This window comes from Camelus bactrianus, chromosome 28, assembly GCF_048773025.1.
Source record: "Camelus bactrianus isolate YW-2024 breed Bactrian camel chromosome 28, ASM4877302v1, whole genome shotgun sequence".
Lineage (NCBI taxonomy): Eukaryota > Metazoa > Chordata > Mammalia > Artiodactyla > Camelidae > Camelus > Camelus bactrianus.
Window position 1 is genome coordinate 22,650,025 of NC_133566.1, and position 21,615 is coordinate 22,671,639.

General features: G+C 48.0%; 1 protein-coding gene across 2 annotated transcripts in view; it reads right to left on the reverse strand.

The window, feature by feature from the left end:
• CTNNA2 (catenin alpha 2) overlaps positions 1–21,615 on the reverse strand; it is a 944,639-nt gene that overhangs the window by 679,453 nt on the left and 243,571 nt on the right. For both annotated transcript variants that reach the window (XM_074354541.1, XM_074354540.1), the window contains exon 4: positions 5,241–5,407. In XM_074354541.1, the coding sequence (XP_074210642.1) occupies positions 5,241–5,407 (167 nt within the window). The remainder of the gene's footprint in view (positions 1–5,240; positions 5,408–21,615) is intronic.

The following is a 21,615-nucleotide window of genomic DNA, read 5'->3' on the forward strand; positions in this document are numbered from 1 at the left end:
ATCCATCCTATGGCAAGAGCGCCCCGGCCGTGAGCAGTAAACCCCGCCGCCCTGGCTGGTTATCAAATCCAAACACCTGCTCTCCACCTGCCCTGTGGAAACGCAGCTGGGCACTTTAAATATTGCTTTTCCAACGCCCGGCGGCCAGCGGCGCCCCTCAGCGAGGGTGATCTTGTAGTGGAGCGCCTCCCGTGAGACACCTCTCCATGAACCCCAAAGGGAGATTTCCAGAAAGTTCCATTAGCTTGTGTGGTACCTGGTGACGTCCACGTCACCCAGGGGACTAGGAACGCCTGGGTCCTGGTCCTGGTCAGGCGGGGGCTCGCGTGGAGAGTTCCCTCGCAGCCCGGGGTGACGGCTGCCCCTCTGTCACTCCTGCACTCCTTAGCACGCTCTTTACTTCTTGCTAGCTAACCCCTCGCTCCTGTCATCTGCTGTTCGACTTAATAAGTCTTTATATTGCACTTTCCCTGCTCAAATTACCGTGCAGTTTCGCTCTCACTGTTGGACAGAGTGGTACCTGCCCCCAGCTCCTTGGACGGACCAACCTCCTTCCAATCACCCTCCACTCTCAGCCCCCAGCTTCAGGCCTGTGACCCCAGCCTGTTCAATCCGGTCCAAGCAATTAGCTCAGGGAAAGACAAGCCTCATTCAGTCCAATGAGACGCATCCCCGAGCCCTCCCGCGCCCAGCCACATCACCCTCCTTCACAGTACCCTGCGTCGCCCAGCAGTACAGCTGGGTGAACTGATCCCATCTTCAGCTTGGGGGCTGGTGGGGGAGAGGAATGACCAAACCAAGACATCAGCACATCTCATTCCTCCTCTAAATAATTAACTCAGAGACATGTACTTAGGTAGAAGCCAGGAGGACTAACAAGCTTGTGGAACTTTCATTTGCGCTGTCAGGGAACAGAATTTCTTCTTTCTGCTATCTTTAGTCTAGAAGCATGTACCTTGAGAAGGTTTAGCAGGCCTCACCTTGAGACGATGAGAAAAGGGCCCACAGAGAAGAGGGCCCTTAGAGGAAAAAGAGATAGAAACCTGGTCCTTGTCACGTTTTTATACCTTGATCAAGCCTTGCCTGAAGCTCATTCGTTCTGGACTTTCAGTTGATGAGCTAACATATTCCCTTTTTGAAAGACCAAGTTGAGCTGGGTTTCTGTTATTTAAAACAGAAAACGTCCTAATGATTATGTTTTCCTCCCACAGCAGTATGCACATTGTGCCAACATGCATTGCACTTAATGTTTCCCCTGAAAGCCTATAAAATTTCAAAGGCAGGAGCTGAGTCTTGTTTACCCTGAAGTTACGTATATCTTGGCACCACGTCTTGCACGTAGGAGGCATCCAGTAAGTTACCTCTTGAAAGAACAACTAATAGATAAATTCCAAACAGCCCAGCTGCATGAAGTAAATGCCACGATCGGTCTGACAAAGAAGATATGCTAAGAACCCTGGCAGTAATTTCTCCCTTTATAACCAGAGGCAAGGGTATTTTATGACAATTGATGGCTGTTACTCAAACGTAAGAGCCACATTAGAGCTGCAGGACTGAACAGCAGACGACTGAGAAGTCATGCCATTGAGGACTCACTAGACCATGTGACGCCAGCGCCACAAAAAGCACAGGTCAATATTAGACTCACCCTCCAGACACCGGGGCAGCAGCGTTAGATCTGGCCCCTGGTAGCCTCGAAAATAATCAGAATTTCCTGAGACGCTGACTAAAGGGTTGTGGTTTTTATTTTGTTGTTGACTTTCCAGAGAGAAATGCTGAGGAAACCGAGAACATCATTATTCCAGGACTTAGCCTGGGCACAGGAAGAGAGGGACCGCTTCCCCGGCACACAGAGGTCAGGTGCGTGTGTGTGTGATGCCGTCGCCAGCGCGAAGGAACGACAATGCAGCCTGATTACATTAATTCAGAGCACGGGGGAAATAAACATCGCCCTCCCTGATCGCGGGCTGTAAGGCAGGATTCCTTTACACGTGCGAAGGGTCCCGTCTCAGCCTAACACACTGACAACGTCGCCTGATTGCAGGAAACGCCAGGTGTCCGCAGGGAGGCAGTCACCAGCGACTTCAACAACGCGAGTGATTGCAATTCAGGAGCTCTTAAAGATGTCTGATGTGCAAACGCCTCCTTCAGCTTCGCTCAGGAACATCCAATTCCCACTCTGATGATAACTCGGCTTTGAACTACATGTCACTCACTATTCCATCACCGTCGTCCTGAATTCAAAGTAGCCGCAGTAGCAAAAACCCCTTGCGGTCATCGGAATCCGTAATATGACACATTCAACAGGGAGCTCAACAGCCAAGCGCATGCGAAACCCCGCATAACGTAGAGCTTAAACGAGCAACTCGAGGATCTGTGTGCTGTGGGAAAGGACGGACTCTTCAGAGTCCTATAAGCTCAAGTTTACAAACGTAATTCTAAGGTCAGAGAATGCAAACATGCAAACACCGATATGCTACCAAACCATCCCGTGTCTGCAGGACCCCAGCTGCTCACGCGTTTTAGAGGCTGGATGATACTTGTTCGCAATTACTCACTTTGCCAACAACTACCTGGAGGGGACAGGGCCGAAAACGAAGGCGGGTATCTTAGGAGAACAAAATGACTCTCCTTCATCTACTTGGTGAATTACTGATGGAAAAACACGAAAATAAGTTGCTGATAAGAAGGCAACTCCCTCTGTGTTCCTGTAAATGACTCATAGATGAGAAAAGTCAGTATCTGCAAAGAAGAGCAGTGAGATCTTGGCAGACAGCCTGAAAGATGAAAAGTAACATATTATCTTTTAACACTTAAAGGTAAAACAGCGACATAGTGGTTGACACGGCAGGAAACTACGAAACTGGACAGGATATGAATCAACGCTCCGACCCAACAGAAAATCAAGTCGCGACTTTATCATCCTCAGAAAGCGCCTGTCACTCTTTCTCATTTACGTTCTGTCCATGTGGTGAAGAAACGCTTTCATCATTTGGAAGAAGCCTCGACAAAAGTCTAGGGGATAATTTCTAACCTGATTTATCAGAATACATAAAGATTTCTTCCTTCATCTTGAGTTAAAAACACAAACAGATGCTGAAAAAAACACCTGTTTGTATAGGAGAGGATGTGCTTCCATGGAAAAGAATAAAAATGCTGTTAAGTCGAATCATATACCATGTTGATTGGCAAAAAATTGTTGATACATTGTCTTGGGGCGGGATTGCAATAGTCCTATCCTATGAAACCCTGAGCGACCTGAACCCAAGTGTGACCCAGGCCACCCCTCGAGTCACCCAGCGACAGCACCAGAAACCGCAGTTCCCCATTTCCTCCACGAGAGGGCGGCCGTCCACCACCGCTGCTCCCTGAACCTGCTGCGCTCTAAGAACAGATGTGTTACTCAGTCTACGATCATTTTTAATGTTACTGACAGTCTGACAGGACTACTTAATATTGCTGGGCTGACCTTTCCATATTTTGTGCTAAATCCTTTTTTTCTTTTTAATTCCCTTAATCTGCCGTGTCGGGAAGGGAATACACATACCCTCGAGGCCACGTTAGGGCGCGCTGCGGGGATGGGACCAGCTCACAGCACTGGTGGAAACAGGCGGGTGGAGAGGCAGGGCGCGGCCCCACGCACCACCTTAGGGCCCAGATGCCAGCGGCACCCGCCGTGCGTGGGCGGTCCGGAGAACACGGGCCTTCCTCACTGCCCAGGGGGCGCTGAACACGCTTCCAGGGCCCAGGCAGCAAGAACACGCAAGGTGGGAAGTTCGCTTCCTGAGGTTCAGCCCTGTTCTCCTCCTGGTGGAGGAAGGTTTCCATCTGGGGGAAGAGCTTCCTGAAAATGATGCCTTTGAAGACTCAGCAGGCCGTGAGAGAAAGGTACCCGAACTTTTTTCTCCAACACACGTGAGCAGGAAGCCACCTGCGGCTGACAGGTGCGTGTTAGGGGCAGGGCTGTGCGATGAACGCTTTCTAGGGTTCTCCCGCTTAAACCTGCCCGCGCTCCGGGGCTGGGCTGTCATGAGCCCCACAGTGACAGGTGAGCTGCCGTCTGAGACGCTCCTGGCGGTGGGCTGTGGGGGGCTGGCCAGGGGACACCAAACCAAGACAAATCGTAGCACGGGCAGGGGTGGGAGGGGACAGACTGGGAGTTCGAGACTTGTGGGTACTGACTGGTATGTAATAAAATAGACAAGTGTATACTGCACAGCACAGGGAAATATATTCAAGATCTTTTAGTAGCTCATGGTGAAAAAGAATATGAAAATGAATGTATGTATATTAATGTATGACTGAAAAATTGTGCTGTGCACCAGAAATTGACACAACATTGTAAACTGACTATAACTCAATAAAAACAAAAACAAAAAGAATATGAAAACGAATATATGTATGTATATGCATGACTGCGACATTATGCTGCACACCAGAAACTGATTGTATTTCAATAAAACTAAACTAAACTAAAATTAAATTAAATTTTTAAAAAAGAAACAAAGGCATTAGAAGGAACCAAACTCCATGGTTTCTCAAACTGTATCTAATACAATTTTTTAAATTTAGATAAATGAAACCTCAAGAATTAAAAGGAAAAAAAGGAATCAAGGCACCTTGACAAGCAGAGCACACGTAACAGGGTCCTAGGGGCCGGTGGGTCCCATATGAGCCCAGAGACCCAGTGCCAGGCTTGGTGCAACAAGACTGACCCTTGTCATCAGTGCTGTGGGCAGGGCTGCTCTTTGCTGCCAGACTAAGGTAGGTTCAAAGCATATAATTCTACAAAAGGGCAAGGCTGGGACAGTTAATAAAATGTAATTCCGCGAAGGATCTACATCAAGGTGGGCAGAGGCGGTCAGCACGGCCAGCTCCCCATACGAGCCGGGTCACCGCACGGGCCAGCACTGCCCCGAGTCTCAGGACAAGGCCAAGGCAGGTGCACCACGCGGGCCCTCTGCAGCCTGACAGACGCACTGTTCTGTCTCCAGGGAGTAGAGAGGAATCCAGACTCCGTTCTGAGAGGAAGAAAACAATTTCAGGGAATCTTCTGACTTTTTAAAGCAAATCATTAGATACTATGTTGGTATTAGAAAAACTGGGGGACACCCCTTGGGTGAGTAACCAAGCGATCTGGTGAGCAGTGAAACGTCTCCAGTAGCGATCAGTGCTGCCACACCCATGGCCAATGTCGGCACCCCGGCAAAGCAGGTTTTGGTAAGTTTCTACATACGTACAATTTTCAGATGCGACAAGAGCCTCATGACGTCCGCCATGTCCGCCAGGATGAGCAGGCGTGTGACCGCCGAGAGCAGGGCCCTGGCCGCCCGCACCATGGTGCCACGCTTCACGGATGAGCACGGGTCGTCCGCAAACTCCGACGAGGCGATGCGCATGGTCTCACCTGGAAGACAGACAGGGAGACGCACGTGGGTAGACGGGAGGCTCGGAGGCTGGCGACCGCAAAGACCCGTGGCCGGGTGACTGCTGCTCTCGCTGCGAAACCTCCATGACAGGGTGGGGGGGGTGCTTCCGGCTCCCTCAGGGCAGCAGAACCCTTCTGGTCAGGCGCATCAGTGCACACAGACAGGTGCAGGGGTCAACACGAGGCATGAAGCGATGCTCTTAGCATCGATAAGGGGCACGCTGAGTTTAGCCTGTCCAAGAGTTGAGCTGAATTTGCCTGACCTTAATCATCCTCACTCTGCATGTCGCTGGGAACCAATGATGCTGCTCACTAGGCTAGCTGCTTTCTGATGGTTCAAGAAAGAAGGTAACTGCTCCACAGGGGAATGCAACGCAAGCCCTTGGGGGCAAACACTGCACTCTTAATTGAGCTAATCAGGCAGCAACAGACTATGGAGCTACTCCAGGTCTGGTAACACTGCTAGGGAGCTATTCTCCAATATAATAATAGAGAGTATTTACAAGACAGCTGAACTGATTCAACAAACGCTTATTAAGCACATACTGGTGTCAGAGTCTCTACCGACGCTCTGGAATCGCAAAGATTTCAATTTTGCAAAGAGTCACAGAAGGTGACTAAGAACGCCCTGACCTCAGAGAGCTCACAACCTAAAGAGGAAACACGTTGTAAACACGCACTCATCATGCGGTGATTATGTGCCAAAATGGATACAGGATTAAGAATTGCAGGCGAAGGAGAGAAGGAAGTGATTTACTCATTTAGTGTGAGGCTGGCGGGAAGCTGTCAACACTGACGGGCTTTGAAAAACCAAACGGCGTCCACCAGGAAGACAGAGGTGGGAAAGGCGCCCAGGGCGGCGGGAACACCACGCGGCTCTAGAGCTGGGCGCCGGGCGCCGGGGTGGGCAGGGAGCTGCGCCACTGGGGGGTCACAGCCAGGGAGGGGCGTGGGGGAAGGGGCGCCGGGGCTGGGACCCCGTGGAGGAGGTTCGGACCGTGTCCTCGGCAGGGATGGAAATGACTAACAGGTTTTTATTTTGGCCGCATTACATAAAACAAACTGGAAAGGACAAGACTAGTGCGAGAAAACAGGCAAATGTGGTTACTATCGGAGACGGCGGTCGTGAAGACGTGGACCGGGGTACAGAGGGGAAGGGGCATTATTGAGATGCGCGGATCTGGGGTTGATCAGGTACGGAACCCAGGATGGCGGGTATGGACACAACACAAAAGACAGGTGCACATTTGCCCAAAGGGATCCCGGAGCGAGAAACAGAGAGAGCTCGTTAACCACAGAGGCTGGCCTCTTATCAACGGGGTGAACAGCCACTGGGGGTGGGGGGGCAGAGGACCAGGAAAAAGCGTAAGGAAGCTTCGCACCGCGGAGCAAACACAGTTTCCATACACCTGACTTTCAGAGTTAATCGGACCGGTTACTTAATTCAGGGCGACACAATTCATTCAAGATATCATGTATCAAGTGACAACTTCTCATCTATTCATCAAAACCGAGTCCATTTAAATAAAGTCAGTTACATCACTAAAAACCTGTGCCTCCTGTAAATTATCCTAAGATCCAAGGGAAAATTAAAAGAAAAAAAAAAAAAACTTCTCACCATTTTCCAGGCAGGTCACAATATAATGTAATTCCCTCCGTGTGAAGTTACTTAAACCCTAGCAGTGATCCTTTTTACACTTAGGAAGGGCGGCTGTGTATGGAAACACATCGTGCTGTTGGATTTTCAGAGCGGCCACCATCTATGGTAAGCACGTTACATGCCAGCCAGCTCTGCCTTCGCACCCAGGTGTGAACAGCTCCACACACGGCAACAGACAGCCTGCGAGAAATTCTAAAATTCATCTTTGGGCTGGCACCGCGGTGAATTCTCAAGATGCGCATCCCTGGAGGAGTAAATAAACTTTAAGGCAGAGGCTGGCAGTTAGGAGACACATGTTCAACCCAAGGGTCCCACCCGTGCCACAGGCTTACCCAGCCTCCCCTCTGCCACCGCCCAGCCCCCAGAGAAGACCCAGCAGCAGACACCTGTGCGGTGCGGGGAAGCCACCTCGTCCTCACCCTGCGGAGTGCGGCGAGAGAGGACCTTTCACACCAAGGTGAATCCGACGAAACACTGAGAGGGTCACACAGATAAAGAATGGATGCACTTGTACATGGGTAACAGAAGAGAACAAATCCGACTCCATGTTAGATCTGTTCCTTTGGCTCTAAGCCTGCACCCTGTTCCCTGGGCTTCGTCTTGCTGGTTCTGCACCTTTTGTAAACGAAATGTTGCCTAGAGCCTGACATACGCAGGAGAGCCTGTTCTCAAGGCTCTGACGTTTTTAGGGCATAACACTTCTGCATCCATATAGAGATTAAAAAGTTGCAGAATAGAAAATAACATATTTCACTGGAGGTTTACAGGGACACCGTGACCTGACCCACGTGGACGGCTGCAAGAACAAAGGATTCCAACACCGAGAAGTTTGCAACAAGCACACGTCCTCCCCTTTTCAGTATAAAAAGAGCATGAACTCTAACTGGGAGGGAGATGGTTCTCCAGGACATTAGTCCCCCATCTTCTCGGTCTGCCAGCTTTCCAAATAAAGTCGCTATTCCTGCCCCAACACCTCATCCCCTGATTTACTGGCCTGTCCTGTGGCGAGCGGAGTGAGCTTAAAACTTGGTAACATACAGCGTTGACAGGTAAATCAGCTGCTGTTGGCACGGATCCACTGACTCAAGGCAGGGGGGAAGTTCTTCTGTAAACCTAGGGAGCCACGCGGTTGACCCCAAATTCTTCAGGCTGAGTTGGTGTGTGCCATGTCTCATGAGTAACAGCAGGCTCCTCGGGTAGGGCTGTTCTCAGCGGGGGAAAGGGGCCCTAAGAGGAGAGCTCAGTCGCACCCCCTTCCACCACATGGGGAAACCACACTTAATCACATTGATTTTCAGCATCAGGTTTTCATACGGGGGGCCGCATAATGGCACGTCACCCAGATGCTGACTACGCGGTCAGCAGTACTGCTTCAAAGCCCGTGGAGGACATACGACAGCACGGGGCTCGCAGGTGGAGCTATTCAGCGTGGGGGACACAGCGGGCACTACTGGAAGGGGCTCAGGAGACGCCCAGGAGGAGGAGAATGAGGCAGGGACAGAGGCAGGTCCACCTTAGCAGGTGAGCCTCTGCCAGTGGAAATCTCATGCCACGTTCTGAGATTATCCTAAGATAAATAAGAGACGATGTAATCCAATTTAAATTCAGACTAAAAGCTCAGTTGAAGCAGATAACCAATGATTTCATGGTATTAAAGATTCCCAGGGAAAAAGGCAATCTGAAGTCAGCTCTAACTGTAATGCGTTTTGATATCCCTGTAGTTTTAGGATTACCAAAATAAAACGGAAACCTATATTACAAAATGATAAGCGGGTTTATCAGAACAGAACCAGTTACTTCCCCAGGGAGCTGCTTTTTCTATAAGACTAAAATGTTCAGCTAAGAACCAGCGTGCATGTGCCGGAGAGGGGAGGGGGCAGGGAAGAGAGGACAACAGAGCCACCCGGCTTTTTTACATACAAGCGTATGTGTTCAAGCTCGTTAACTTGGCTACAGACTTAAGCTCAGAGCAGGGTTTCTGTGATCAAGCCTTTGACCCTCTCAAGCCACTACCACCTGCTGGAAAGAAACAGCTCCACATAAGTGACTTAGGGGAACCAGGAATAGTTAACGGGTACACACAGTGCTTCTGTATGAAGGTTTAATTACGTAAGAGTGCTTCTAAAAGCGTTACACATATCAACCCATGGGTTAACAGAGCAGTTACACCTTCAAAGTCACAGACACCACGGATCACATCCCGACTCCTCCCCAACTGTTATGAAATATGAGAGACCGGTGATTATCTAACTTCCGTGTTTTAGTCCCCTCAAGTGTAAAAGAGGGGTGAACACAGTGATGGCTACCTGGCAGACTGTCATTAGGGTTAAAATGAATGAAATAATCCACTCAAGGTGCCCAGCACAAGACCTTACGAGCAAATGGGCTCCACCCGTCATCACCATTACCCACCGCTACCACTGTCACCGAGATCCTCTCCAACACGACAGTAATGGTGGGAGAACTCCTGGTCAAAGGTTTGGAAGTCCATTTTGTGGTTGACTTCAGTGCTTGTGTACATAATAATGTAGAAGCAAGAAAACATTTGCCTAATAAAAAAAACATTGTTCTAAGGCAGAATGTACACCCGACCCTCCCCAAAAATGGTGCTGGTGCTTGGTTTTTCAAATTGGCGCTAGTTCTGGTTCTTATGCAAAGGTCTCGGGACCCTTGCAAGGACCTGTTAAACGTAGCAAGAGCCACACTGCATACAATGGTAATTACTGTCTTGCTCAAAGGCAGCAGAAAACCATAAACTTGGGAACAGTAAACAGTGATGGCTAAGCTTATCAGAAAAACGGAGTGCAGAGGATCAATGCTGAATCCAGTGTCACTTAATACGTATATAAAAATAAAGAGAAAACAAATTGATGAACATGTAAATTGCACTGCGCAGTGAAAGTGTTTCTGAAATAACTAGTTAGCTTGTAAAGCAAATAAGCACTCAGTAAATTATCTTTTCTATAAATTCAAAATTTCAATAACCCCTGTATCTGCAAGGCAAGTCTTTCTATCAAAAGCAGACCATTGACCTCTTTATATCTGTAAGTCAATAAATGCTTCTATTGATCAGTATCTTTATTCTAGTACAACCATGACTACAAATCAAAGCCCACTGAAATGTGAGCAGACTGAGAACGTGGCACCTGGTAGTTAAAATGTGATTTCAAAAACCTTTTAATGTGTTGAGCAAAGAAAAACTGTCACAACTGGAACCTAGACTGAACAGCAGAGATAATATGATCGTCAAAAATGCTGTCATCTAACTCTGAATGAGACGGCTCACCGTCTCAACATGCAAAGACAGAGGACACCTTGGTTTCCTCTTGCTAATTAAGATGCTGTGTAAAAAAAGGCAGACTAGGAAACTGGTGGTAGGCTGAGGAATGAACGTCCAAATTCATGAAGGATGGAAAAGGGCAGAAATAAGATACAAACCTAGAATTGGCTGAGTCCAGAGCCAAACTCCTACCTAGAATTGAACTGAAGTTTATCAAAGTTTTCTGCTTTGGGCTTAAAATTCCAATTTTCAGTGATCTTTTATTGATACAGGAACATTCAGTAATTTGTACAGTATTTTAAAAACTATTTTTCTTTGTCAGTTTCTAAGTAACTGTTGTAAGATTTAAGTTAACAATTAACAGTCCATCAGAAAATTATATTTTTCTGCTTGGGTGTCTTCATTAAAAAAATGGAAACACTATCAAGACAAAAACTCTCATTTTTAAAAATCTTCTTTTATTCTGGAAATTTTCAAAAATACTTTGGGGACATTATGCAGCCTAAATCTTAGCAGATGCAAAATCCCGGTGTGCCCTCTGAGGCAGGAACCCTCTGCCTCCCTAGGAAGCCATGCCAATTTGAGATAGCTCTGATTGTTAAAATATTTTTCTTCAACTATTTTAGTCTTCCGTATGTTCTCTTGAAGCACACATAAAAATCAAATCCCCTCTTCGACAGGATAAACCTCGAGAGTTTTTTTTTTAAATGTCCTTCAAGGAGAAAGGAAGTAACAAAGCAAGCATCCATCGGCCATTGCCTGAGAACCAGCGCCGCCGCCAGACTACGAACACGGCAACCCACAGAAATGGGCAAGCAGCTCCGCCTCCTTCTGCAAACTGCTTCACTAGTCATCCAGGTTGGGATGACGTGTTCGCCTTTTACAAACTTTAAGGCAAAGGAGTAGAGTAAACATTAAAAAAAAAGAAAAGCACTGCCCATCACCTCAGGAGGAACAAATCTGGTTTCTGGCATGCTGTGAAAACAAACTGATGAGACAGAGAGCAACTGATAACAAGCCACTGGGATCTATTTCAAGACCTAAATTACTAGGTACATTTGAAAGAGACTGAGTGTGAGCTCATTGGTGGAGCCCAACTTCTTAGTCTCAGGGGAGAAAAGAAAAAGTATCAAGGACCATACGTGGCTTGCTCAAGGTCACACAGCTGATGCACCCCAGAGTCTAGGCCAGAAGGAGGTCTCGACTCTGAGTTTAAATGTGCGACTTACCCTTGTAGTATATTTCTTCAGAAACCTTCTATTTTTGTGTGGTTTCACAAATTCACAACAGACTGTCCCCAAGTCAGTCCGTGTAATTTAACCCTTTTTATACCAGTTTGGATGTCTTGATATTATGCTCAGGTGCAAACATACTTGTAAGTTCCCACGGCATCTTTGTCATTGGTACAGTGTCATTAGTACAACTGGACAATACTTGCACCTCTGATTTCAACCAGCTTAGATATAAATACAAAAAAAAGCAAACAGGAAGTATTTAAAAAAAGGGCACATTATGTAATTTGCATCTTACAGGCTGCAGACAAATGAACTACGCTTGAAATTGCTGCGCTGCAAAGTAACAAGCCAACCTAACTTCTTCCGAAGGAGTCTTTTTGGTTAAACAAAGCCCAGGAGCAATTCTCATAATGAGAAAAGTGGATTAAGGATAGAAAACTACCGATAACATTTCAAAATTAGAAACAAAACAAAAAGATGTTCCAAGTAATTGGTATCACGAACGTGGTAAACACCGCAATAAAACTACAGCTTAATTCAGCTCTATTTTAAAATACACCATGGAGAAAACTGATTTTCTTCACTAGTTTGAGGGTAAAAAAAAAAAAAAAACGAAAAAACCCAGAATGATCAGATTCTAGGGTGGAAGTGGCAGTCTTTGCTTTATTCTCTGAACTGCCATTGATTTTGCAGTCATCACAGAGAAATGGCAGTTTCTTCAATGCAATTATAGCCATGTGTCTTCCCTGCTGAACTGACGGGAGGCATCTGTGTCACCATCGTTCTGGCTCCAATATTAAGAGAGCTCACAGAAGGACCACGTCTAAATCAACACCAGTGTATCAACTGGCACAAAACACAGCCAACAAAAACAGATTTGTTCGGTGGGAGGATGTAGCAATAGGTAACGAACAGATTTAAGATAACTCCAAACCCTACATTCAGACAGACAGACTGCCAAAACGTGCTCATCAAAGCTTTCCTCAGTTGTGTGATCGACAGCTTGTCGCTAGGGTCTTGATGGATGTCAGACAGCCCTGCCTCCTTCCAACTCAAAAGCACATTTTAAAAATAAGTGAAATAAGGTTAAAACAAACATCAACCTGGAGAGGGGAAGATGTCGCACAGGGTGGCACGCGGTCTTAAGGGTGAGGAGAATGTGGGTAGTCGGAGGCAGGAGAGCAACCGTGCTGTCTGCACGGTCTTAAGTCTGTAGGGCTGATGGCATGACCGTATCTATAAATGTGCGTCACGTGGATAAAGAGTTACATCTCATTTCACTCATCCGTTTATTCATTCAGTAAGCACTTATTAAGCACCTGCTGTGTGGCAGATACTTGCTAGGTTCTGGATATTCAGGACGAAGTCATGATTCTCACCCTCTACTTACCAGCACCCTGTCTTTTGGGAAGACTCGCTAACAAGGGTCATCTACAGAACACCTACAGAGAGACCCCCACTGATCAGGCATTCAGTTCAAGGAAGAAGGATCTGCGCTTCAGGGAGCTGGGGACCGTGAGTGTGTGGGGGACGCTTCCGAAGCTCTAATAATACGTGAGAGTGGCCAAGAAGGACTTGTGTGTACGTGCACCTGTATCCACACCGAGAGAGAAAGATGAGGTTTCCTTTCTTTGTCCCTGCAGTGTATAGCTTTCAGCCATGGCTCTGCAGGGTGGCAGAGACCAGCTGCACACTGCTGACCCTCTTCTCCACCACTTCCCTGTTAGGGTTCTAAAGAACAAGGAGTGCAGACGAGAATGTCCAAGATGAACACACTCTTCACCATCAGTTAGCTCCTCAGCCCCGCAGTGGGTGAGTCTGGTCAGCAGAGAGATTTCAGGGCCCCTCTAATCCCATGACATCAAGCCCTAAATGAAGGAGACCCCATCTTACCACATCGGTTTCCTGAAATTGAAGGCAAGTATAGAGAGAAAAATGAAAGGATGACGACTACGGGAAGTCAATGAATGTTAGCCTTTCCTCCCATTCCACTGGAAACGTGACCCATGACCACAAGCAAAGTAAGGTAGGGTCCCTCACATGTCAGCAAAGATAACGCAAAATTATTTTTTAAAATATGCTAGTTGCAAATAATATTCTCAATACGTTAGAGCAGGTAGAGAGCTAGATACGAGCAGAGAAAGGGGGGCACAGGCCAAACGGCAGGAATTGGGCAGAAAGGAGGTGCACAGGCCAAATGCAGGAAACCACACATCGTGTGAGCACCAGGGGTCCCTGGGCAGAGAAAGAAAAGCAGGAACCTCTGGGCTGATAAGGGGCCACACATTTTGGGGTGATGAGTGGCCTGGAGGCCAACAAAAAGAGGTGGGAAAACGCAGGAATCTCAAGAGTCCAAATGTGACCTTTTGCTCATCATGCCCTCATTTCAATAAAATCAGCCTTGCAGATCAGAAGCACCCATCGTGCACCGACGCCATGACACTTCCGATCCAGACGAAATAAGGACAAAAGTCCCTCCCCCCTTTGGGAAGGTGCAGTTGGGATGAAAATCAGGGAATATGACCCCAAACCCATCTCTCCCCAATGAATATTCCACCCATTCATTTTTACACCCTCTGTGACCAACTTGCCAAAGAAACTCAGGGCAGCCGCTCCCCTGAGCCTGGCCGCTCTCCCCTTGAGAGTGTCCTGTCCACCCCTGAATAAATCCTCACTTTACTTTCTTCACCTGTGCGTCTCGTCCCTGAATTCTTTCTGGGACGGGACAAGAACCTAATCACCCGCAACGCTCAGGGTTTAATGTTGGCTAACGTTTAAGTCGGCTTTATTTCCCAAGAGCAAAACAAGGAAAACGGGATGGCTACCATCAGCAGCAATAAAAGGACAAAAAAAGATTTAAAATTCACAAGGAGAGTGAAAACACGATGGCTGATGGAGAAATGGCGGACACACTGCTGACACGGTCACACCTGGCACCGGAGCTGCTGAACCAGCACCGTGAGCGAGGCCCGGTGCGGGCACACACGGTGCCCTGGACAAGCGTTCCCCCCTTTAATGTTCACTGACCCAGGGATGCACGTGCTGTGACTGGAGGCTGAAATGACATCGCACACAGGCCTGCTTTTGTTCAGATGCCTATGAAGACAAAGGGCCAAGGCCCAGTGCCTCTCAAGGTCTCTTCCAGCAAAACAACGCATGATGCAGCCAATGCCTCAATTATCTGTATAAACATAATGGCCAGAAGCTGCCAGGTTCGTGGCAGGTAGGGGGAGACACAAGATGGGCCGCATCGATGTAAATGGAGTAATATCGAAGACAGAAAGCGTGTTTGTAATTTAGCTGCCACAGAAACCAGTTCCTCCGGCGGTCGTTAAGGAAAAAGCACGTGCAACGCTTGGTGAATGTGACAAATCTGCCAGGCAGTTGAGAGCACTGGATTAGTCAATGCTTTACAGAAATCAAGGCGGCCTAGACCCGAGGCAGCGGGTTCCCCACAGGGGCCTAATCACGCACTGTCTCAGGTAACAGCCCTGGAGCACTTCCCCGGGCAGGGCGGGAGCACTTCCCCCGGGCAGGGCGGAAGCACGACCCCCAGGCAGGGCGGGAGTGCCTCCTCTCACCAGCTGCTGCACCTTGAGCTTGGCCAGGGGCAGCGCAGGCCGTCCTTTCAGAAACCCATCCTGCGTGTCTGATAAATGGCTTGACGCGGAGGCTGTCACAGGGTGAGGGGGTACAGACCCAAACCGAAAAGCTTAACAGGAAAATGACTCTAAGCACTTTATTTGAGGGCCAAATCTTGAGGAAAAGCCAATGGCTTTCAGGATTGAGTGAACTACAATTTCCTTTCATATGCCTGAGATTATTGGAAAAAAAAATAAAAACCCAGAAATGTCAAATGTCAACAAGAAACCGAAAGCAAACAAAATGCAGAGATTGTTAGCCATCTGCCTGAAATTTACTGGGATATCTGAAATGAATCAGAGGCGACAAGAAGGAAGGAGGGAACGAAAAGAAACGTCAGAATGCCAACTTTTTTTTTTTTTTAATTGGAGGTTAGAAGGTTGAAATCTCTCCGGTGACGATTTTAAAAATGTATATTCTCAGGGGATGAATAAGGGGGACCAAAGACTCCATCCAGCGAAGGGACAGGAGGAACCGGGGGAAGAGGCACCGCCAACAGCTGCATCACCAGCCGTCTCGCCACAGCCTCTCAGAGGGAAGCCCGCGACGGCCCCGCGAGTTACCGTGCTTCCCCAGACGACTCTGGAGTCAAACTGTATTAAGCGAAAAATACAGGAAGCATTCAGGGCCTCCCAAGCTATGCGAAGCAACACAGGCAGAAAATACCTTATTTATCCAAAACACTGGAAAAAAAGAAAGGGGGGGGGAGAGATTGAGACAAAGAGAGATTTGAATTTGAAAAGGAATCCGGGCTGTTCCAGTTAAGCAGCTGAATGATACAAAGCATTACAAGGGGAATAGGGTAAGTATGATCACACTGGAGGCGGCTCAAGGGAATTAAAAACGAAAAACCATTTAAAAAGTAACTGTGATGCGCTTCAAGGAGAAAAAAATAGATGTTTTTCTTATTTCACTTATTCCCAAATTTATTTATTTTTTTTTTTTGTCTAAGGACTGAAACCAAAGTTCACAGCTCTTCTAAATTTACGGTGAGAAACTTGCACATTAGTTTGTAAGGAGAAAACAGAATTTTATTTTTTTATAAAATAATTCAGCAAAGTGCAGCCATCTGGCCTGTTAGGTTCATATGGATCCAAAGGACAGAGTGATTTATGATTTTCAACACTGCACATTTAACAGAGCAAAAGGAGGAGGGGAGGAGGGGCGGCAGGTCACACGTGTGACTTAAAAGTATTCAAGACAAGCCGGTCACCATGAGCACCTTTTTCAATGACCATGAATTAATAATTCTAGTATTTAAAAAAATACACAACTATTATATGTAAATATATAAACAAATTTATATATTTATATAAAGTTTACATATAAAATTGCATACATACACATTTATATATAAAAAATAAAATACAAATATATTTTATACATATAAAAATATACCAAGCATGCTATTCTGGCAGGGTAGAATATTAAAATAACTCTGGAAACTCACACTATTAAAACACCCTTGCTAAGTGTCTGGGAAGCGCCAGTCCCGGTCACAGGAATGGCATCAGATCAAACCTGGGCAGGCTGCATCTAGTCTGCAGCCTCCAGGAACACCAGGGTCCCGCCTTGCACTGCCTGCGTTTGTCATTCTGAACGGAAGCCCGGAGCTGGAGCTTTCTGCTTCCCGCTTCCAGACCAGCTTGTCAGACACCTCAGGCCAGGAGCCATATTGCTGTCATTACCGTCCTGGGGTGGACGACCGTGACAAGCGCAGGTGAACATTAAATAAATGCTCCTGGATCAGGAGAGCCAGGATCACGCCCGACGGCACTGGGGAGCAGGCAGTTTCCCCTAGGGAGTCCCAAGATTCCGTTTTTGGTTTTGATTCGGGTTTTTTGGAGAGTCTACCCCACTTCCCCTTTTAGGGGACTGGCCTGCCCCCCACCGACTCGCTCACCCTCTACGGCCCACCAGACGCTGCAGAGCCCGGCCCGTGTCTGTCCTGAAAGCTTCCAGCCCTGTGTGCCGCTCCCGGGTCAGCCCCAGGCCTCTTGCCCTGGGCCTTCTCTGGATTTCAGGTGGAATAAAGCCAACCTCTACCAGCCTATAACCAGTGACGGAGAGAAACTGGTAACACCCTGGACAAACACCCCGCTTGCCTTAGGCCTCCCAGCAGGGCACCTCCAAGACGGGGTCCACACCGCGTCCCAGAGGCTCCCAGACAACAGGAGCTGGGGCTGGCTCCCTGCCCTCGTCCGTCTCTGCGTCCCATTCCCCACTGATGCTTCCTGGGCTTGTCTCCTGAATGAAGGACTTGTGCTTTGGAATCCTTTACTCACAAAGTCAACGATCGTCAGGGGGCGCTGAAACAGACAGAGTCCCATCACCACCCGGGGCCGTTAAACGGTGGAACAAGGCCACTTACACCCTACCCTGCTTTTAGGCCAACATGTCTTACCTGTTTTTGAATAGCTGGTATCTTAAGACATCCACCCACAAGGATACAAACTGCCCTTTTTAAAAATAGACACGAATTAGGAGGTGACTCTGAGGCATTTTGTATGTGAGGAGTACGTGGCTTCCCACCGTCCTCCTACAAAGCCACCTCGGACCATCGCCCAACGTAAGGTTCAGTTACTTAAACTTAGAAGAATAACGTCTCACTTTTGAAGTGGTCAGATCTCGAGTTTCTTCAAGCAGAAACTGACCTCTCAGAGAGCTCAGCGGGCCGGGCATCCTAAACACGTCGCTTAAGCACATCGGTGAGTCAGCGATGAGAACTCCTGGGATTTACTCTCTGAACAACTGCCACGTGTCAATATGCAGCAGGTTTAATTACATTCCTCATGTTGTACACTGCACACCTCATGTCTAGTTTATAACTGGAAGCTTCTAGCTGCTTTTGCCCAATTCCCGCTCCATCCCCCACCCCTGGCAACCACAAGTCTGATCTCTTTTTCTATGACTTTGTCTGTTTCTTTGCCTTTGAAGGTATTTTCCCAAAAAAAGACATACAGGTGGACAACAGGCACACGAAAAGATGCTCAATGTCGCTAACATCGGGGAAATGCAAGTCAAAACCACAGTGAGGCATCACCTGGCGTCTGTCAGAATGGCTGTTACCAAAAAGACAACGCGACAGGTAAGAACGCTGAGGAGGGTGTGGACAAAAGGGCACCCTCGTGCACTGCTGGGGGGGCTGTAAATTGGTGCAGCCATATGGAGGACAGGATGGAGAGCCTTTCTTCCCCCCTTATTCCTCGGCTTCTATGAAGTATTGTATCTCTTGTTAAAATGTAAGGCTCAAAAAATCACACAGTTATGCCCAAAAGTATAGAACAACATTCCTTTCCGGGCCATCAACAGAGTTGCCTCTTTAGACGAGGGGCGTATGTGGACCGCTGGCTGTGAAGACCGCTTCTGACTGCAGCCGGCTCTTCGGGTACACGACACACCGTTCCACCCGGCACACGACGGGGTCATTATTCAGGTGCAAGTTCACTGCCCTTCGTGTGAGACGTCTGGCAGTTTGTATTTTGGTCTCAGAGAGACGGCTCCCCGCACTCCTGCGCCCGCGAAGCCTCCCGCAGGGCCCCCTGTGGGTTTTCCACCTGCCGGCCACGCAGGCTCTGTCCAACTTTGCTGGACAGCTGTGTTCAACCAAACGTCCTGATTGGTTATTTGCCTTTTTAAACAATTAAAATCTAATTGTTGACTAAATATTTTAAAGCTAGCAGAACAGTCTGAGCTTCATTTTCCTACACTCAAAAAATACATAATTGCCTTGAAAAACGACATGTGGCTTTCGCCACAAGCCTGGAAGTCTTTAATTAAGTGAACGGTGCCTGAAGCCAATTTACTGACTCCTCATTGTCTTCCTGAGTCTGGAGGGGATCCAGCTCCTCTCGTGGAACTGTGCTACTCGACGCCCAGCTGGAAGCTTGTCGCAGTAAGCCTCTATTCCGTGTCCTTGTGACCGTGTTTAAAGGTGATCGTACCTGTGAAGTCAGAAAGGAGCATGGGCGCAGAGCCCTCACGGGCAGACCATGGGCACAGCGGACATTTGTCTCACGAACCTCTCACGGGAGCACGCGCACACACGCACAGTGTCCTGCTCCTCGGCGTTATGGCTTGTGGCAGCGAGGGGCGCTCTGAGCGCTGCTTCGTGCTGGGTCCCAGAAGACACCCGGGTGGAAAGACGACGGTGGCCCCACATGCTCCAGGGGGCCTGAGCACTAGGTCTGGCTGAGGCCAAACCGCCACGTCTTAGATCCGTGTGACTGCCCCCTACACCACGTACCAGGACTGTGCACCTGCAGGGGAATCTGGGCCACAAGGGAGGACAAATGCCTTCTCATGACATTGTCTCTGACAAAGTCCAGACACGTGTCTCTGATCCAACACATCACTTCTCTTTCTGCATCTGGATAATTTTACCTGGCCATTATTAAGTGTTCCTGTGGGCATGCATGTCCCTTAGTTTTCCATTCTTCATTTCTCAAAATAGTACTTATGAAAAGAAGAAATGTGCTGTGTAAGTGGTCCCCTAGGAAACCTGAGTGACTCAACTAATTACTGGTTTTTTGTGTTTTTTTCTTTTTACCTTGTACTGGGCGATACTAACATTCAGAGTAGCACATGGGCCGGCATTTCCAACACCTAATTATTTCCATTGCTACCATCTATGTCACTTTTTTATATGTGTCTAGGATATATTCCATAATACCTTTTATTTTAATATTTAGGGAAAGCGAGTTCCATCCAGAGACCCAAACAAAACGACAGAGGTGGGGAACGGCATCTATGGCTCTTCCACCTCAGCCTAATGTTACAACACCACGTAATACACAGCATCACTGTAGTATTTAATGATATGCTGGTATTTTCAGCATTACGTTGTGATAAAGCGATCGCTCATTCATCCAGAGTAATGCGAAATGGGCATCTGTGTCTTCCTCTACATGCTGGAGACACTCAGCGTATGGTCCAAGTGTCTTCACCTCTCCCTGTCCACATTCTTTTCCGAGCTCAACCTGGCCATCCCTGTGACCCTAATATCTTCATCTGATACCTCCTAAATTTTCCTCTCCAGCCTTTACCCTGTCTGTAATTCCAAATTCTTAGTTCCAATGACGTTTTTATAACCCCGTTTTTGTGTCAGAGTCAGCTTAATCCCAAACTGAATTCTCCATTCCACCCTCTCCCCTACTGCTCAGTTTAACCCACACCTTGCCTTCCTCCTTTCAGTAACGGCGCAACCATCTCCTTCAGTTGCTCAAGCCAGGTAACTGGGAAACACCTTTTACTTTCCTCTGCTCTCCACGCTCATATTCCGTGGACACCGGACTTCCCCTAATCACCTCTGCCATCATCTTGAACCACCTCCCCTCTCCCTCAGCACATTAAAAATTCCAACGGGTGCTTCACCACGTCTTCCCCAACCCGTCTGTCAACACGGCAGGCAGAACAACCTCCGGGATTTTAGAGCATCCTCACGCTAAAGTCCTGCAACGCCTCCCACTGGACTCCGCCTGAGCACTTGTCTTGCCGGGTGCGCGACTCGGTTCCGGTTGCCTGCCTCCGCCGCGCTCTGTTTCTGTCTTGCTGTCTCTCCAACTGCAGCTGCAGCAGCCCTACTTCACTTACTGGAGCTGACCAAGCGCCTTCCTCCTCAAGACTTTTACTGCTCAGGCTCTTTTTCTGCCTGAAAAGCAACTCCGCCCCTCTTCTCATCACGATCATGCAGTAACACAGGAGAGCACACCTCAGATCTGGAAACATGCAACATGGTTTGCACTGTTCTCGAAGTGACGTTTCACTCTAAGATGCATCGTGATGCTCTGGAAAATCACCCTACGACCCCAAAGCAGCCCATGGGCGCCCTCATTTATTGGCTCATGAAGCTACTGAAGATTATTTCCAACTAGAGTGACCCACGCTTTGAGGCACGATAACTACAAAATAAACTGGAAAGAAAAGAAGAAAGGAGGATGGTGTTTGGCCTCCGGGTAATTCAGAGAGACTGTATCTGGCACCAGTAAGCGGTGAAAACCACATTTATCGGTATCAAAGCTGGACTCCGGGGCTGATGTGAGGCGGGGGCTGTTACTCGGGCTCTCAGATGTTCAGAAGCTGGAGCACAGCAGATTGCTTGAAAAGATAAAGACTGGGCTCTGCCTGTTTTCATTTCTGCCCACATGCTCTGCAAGATCTCATCTCATTTCCTCTCCCTCTTTTAAGTGCAGTTTCTGTCTTCTCTCCTGAGCAGACGCAGCTCCCTGGATTCACCACTATCTTAGCTTCTTAGAAAGTCTTTATGTATTTAATCCTCCGGCATAAACAACCTTCATTCTCTCTACCTAAGACTAAGTATACCCAGGGCCTAGGGTTGTCATCTACCCAGAGCAACTGGTGGCATTTGGGG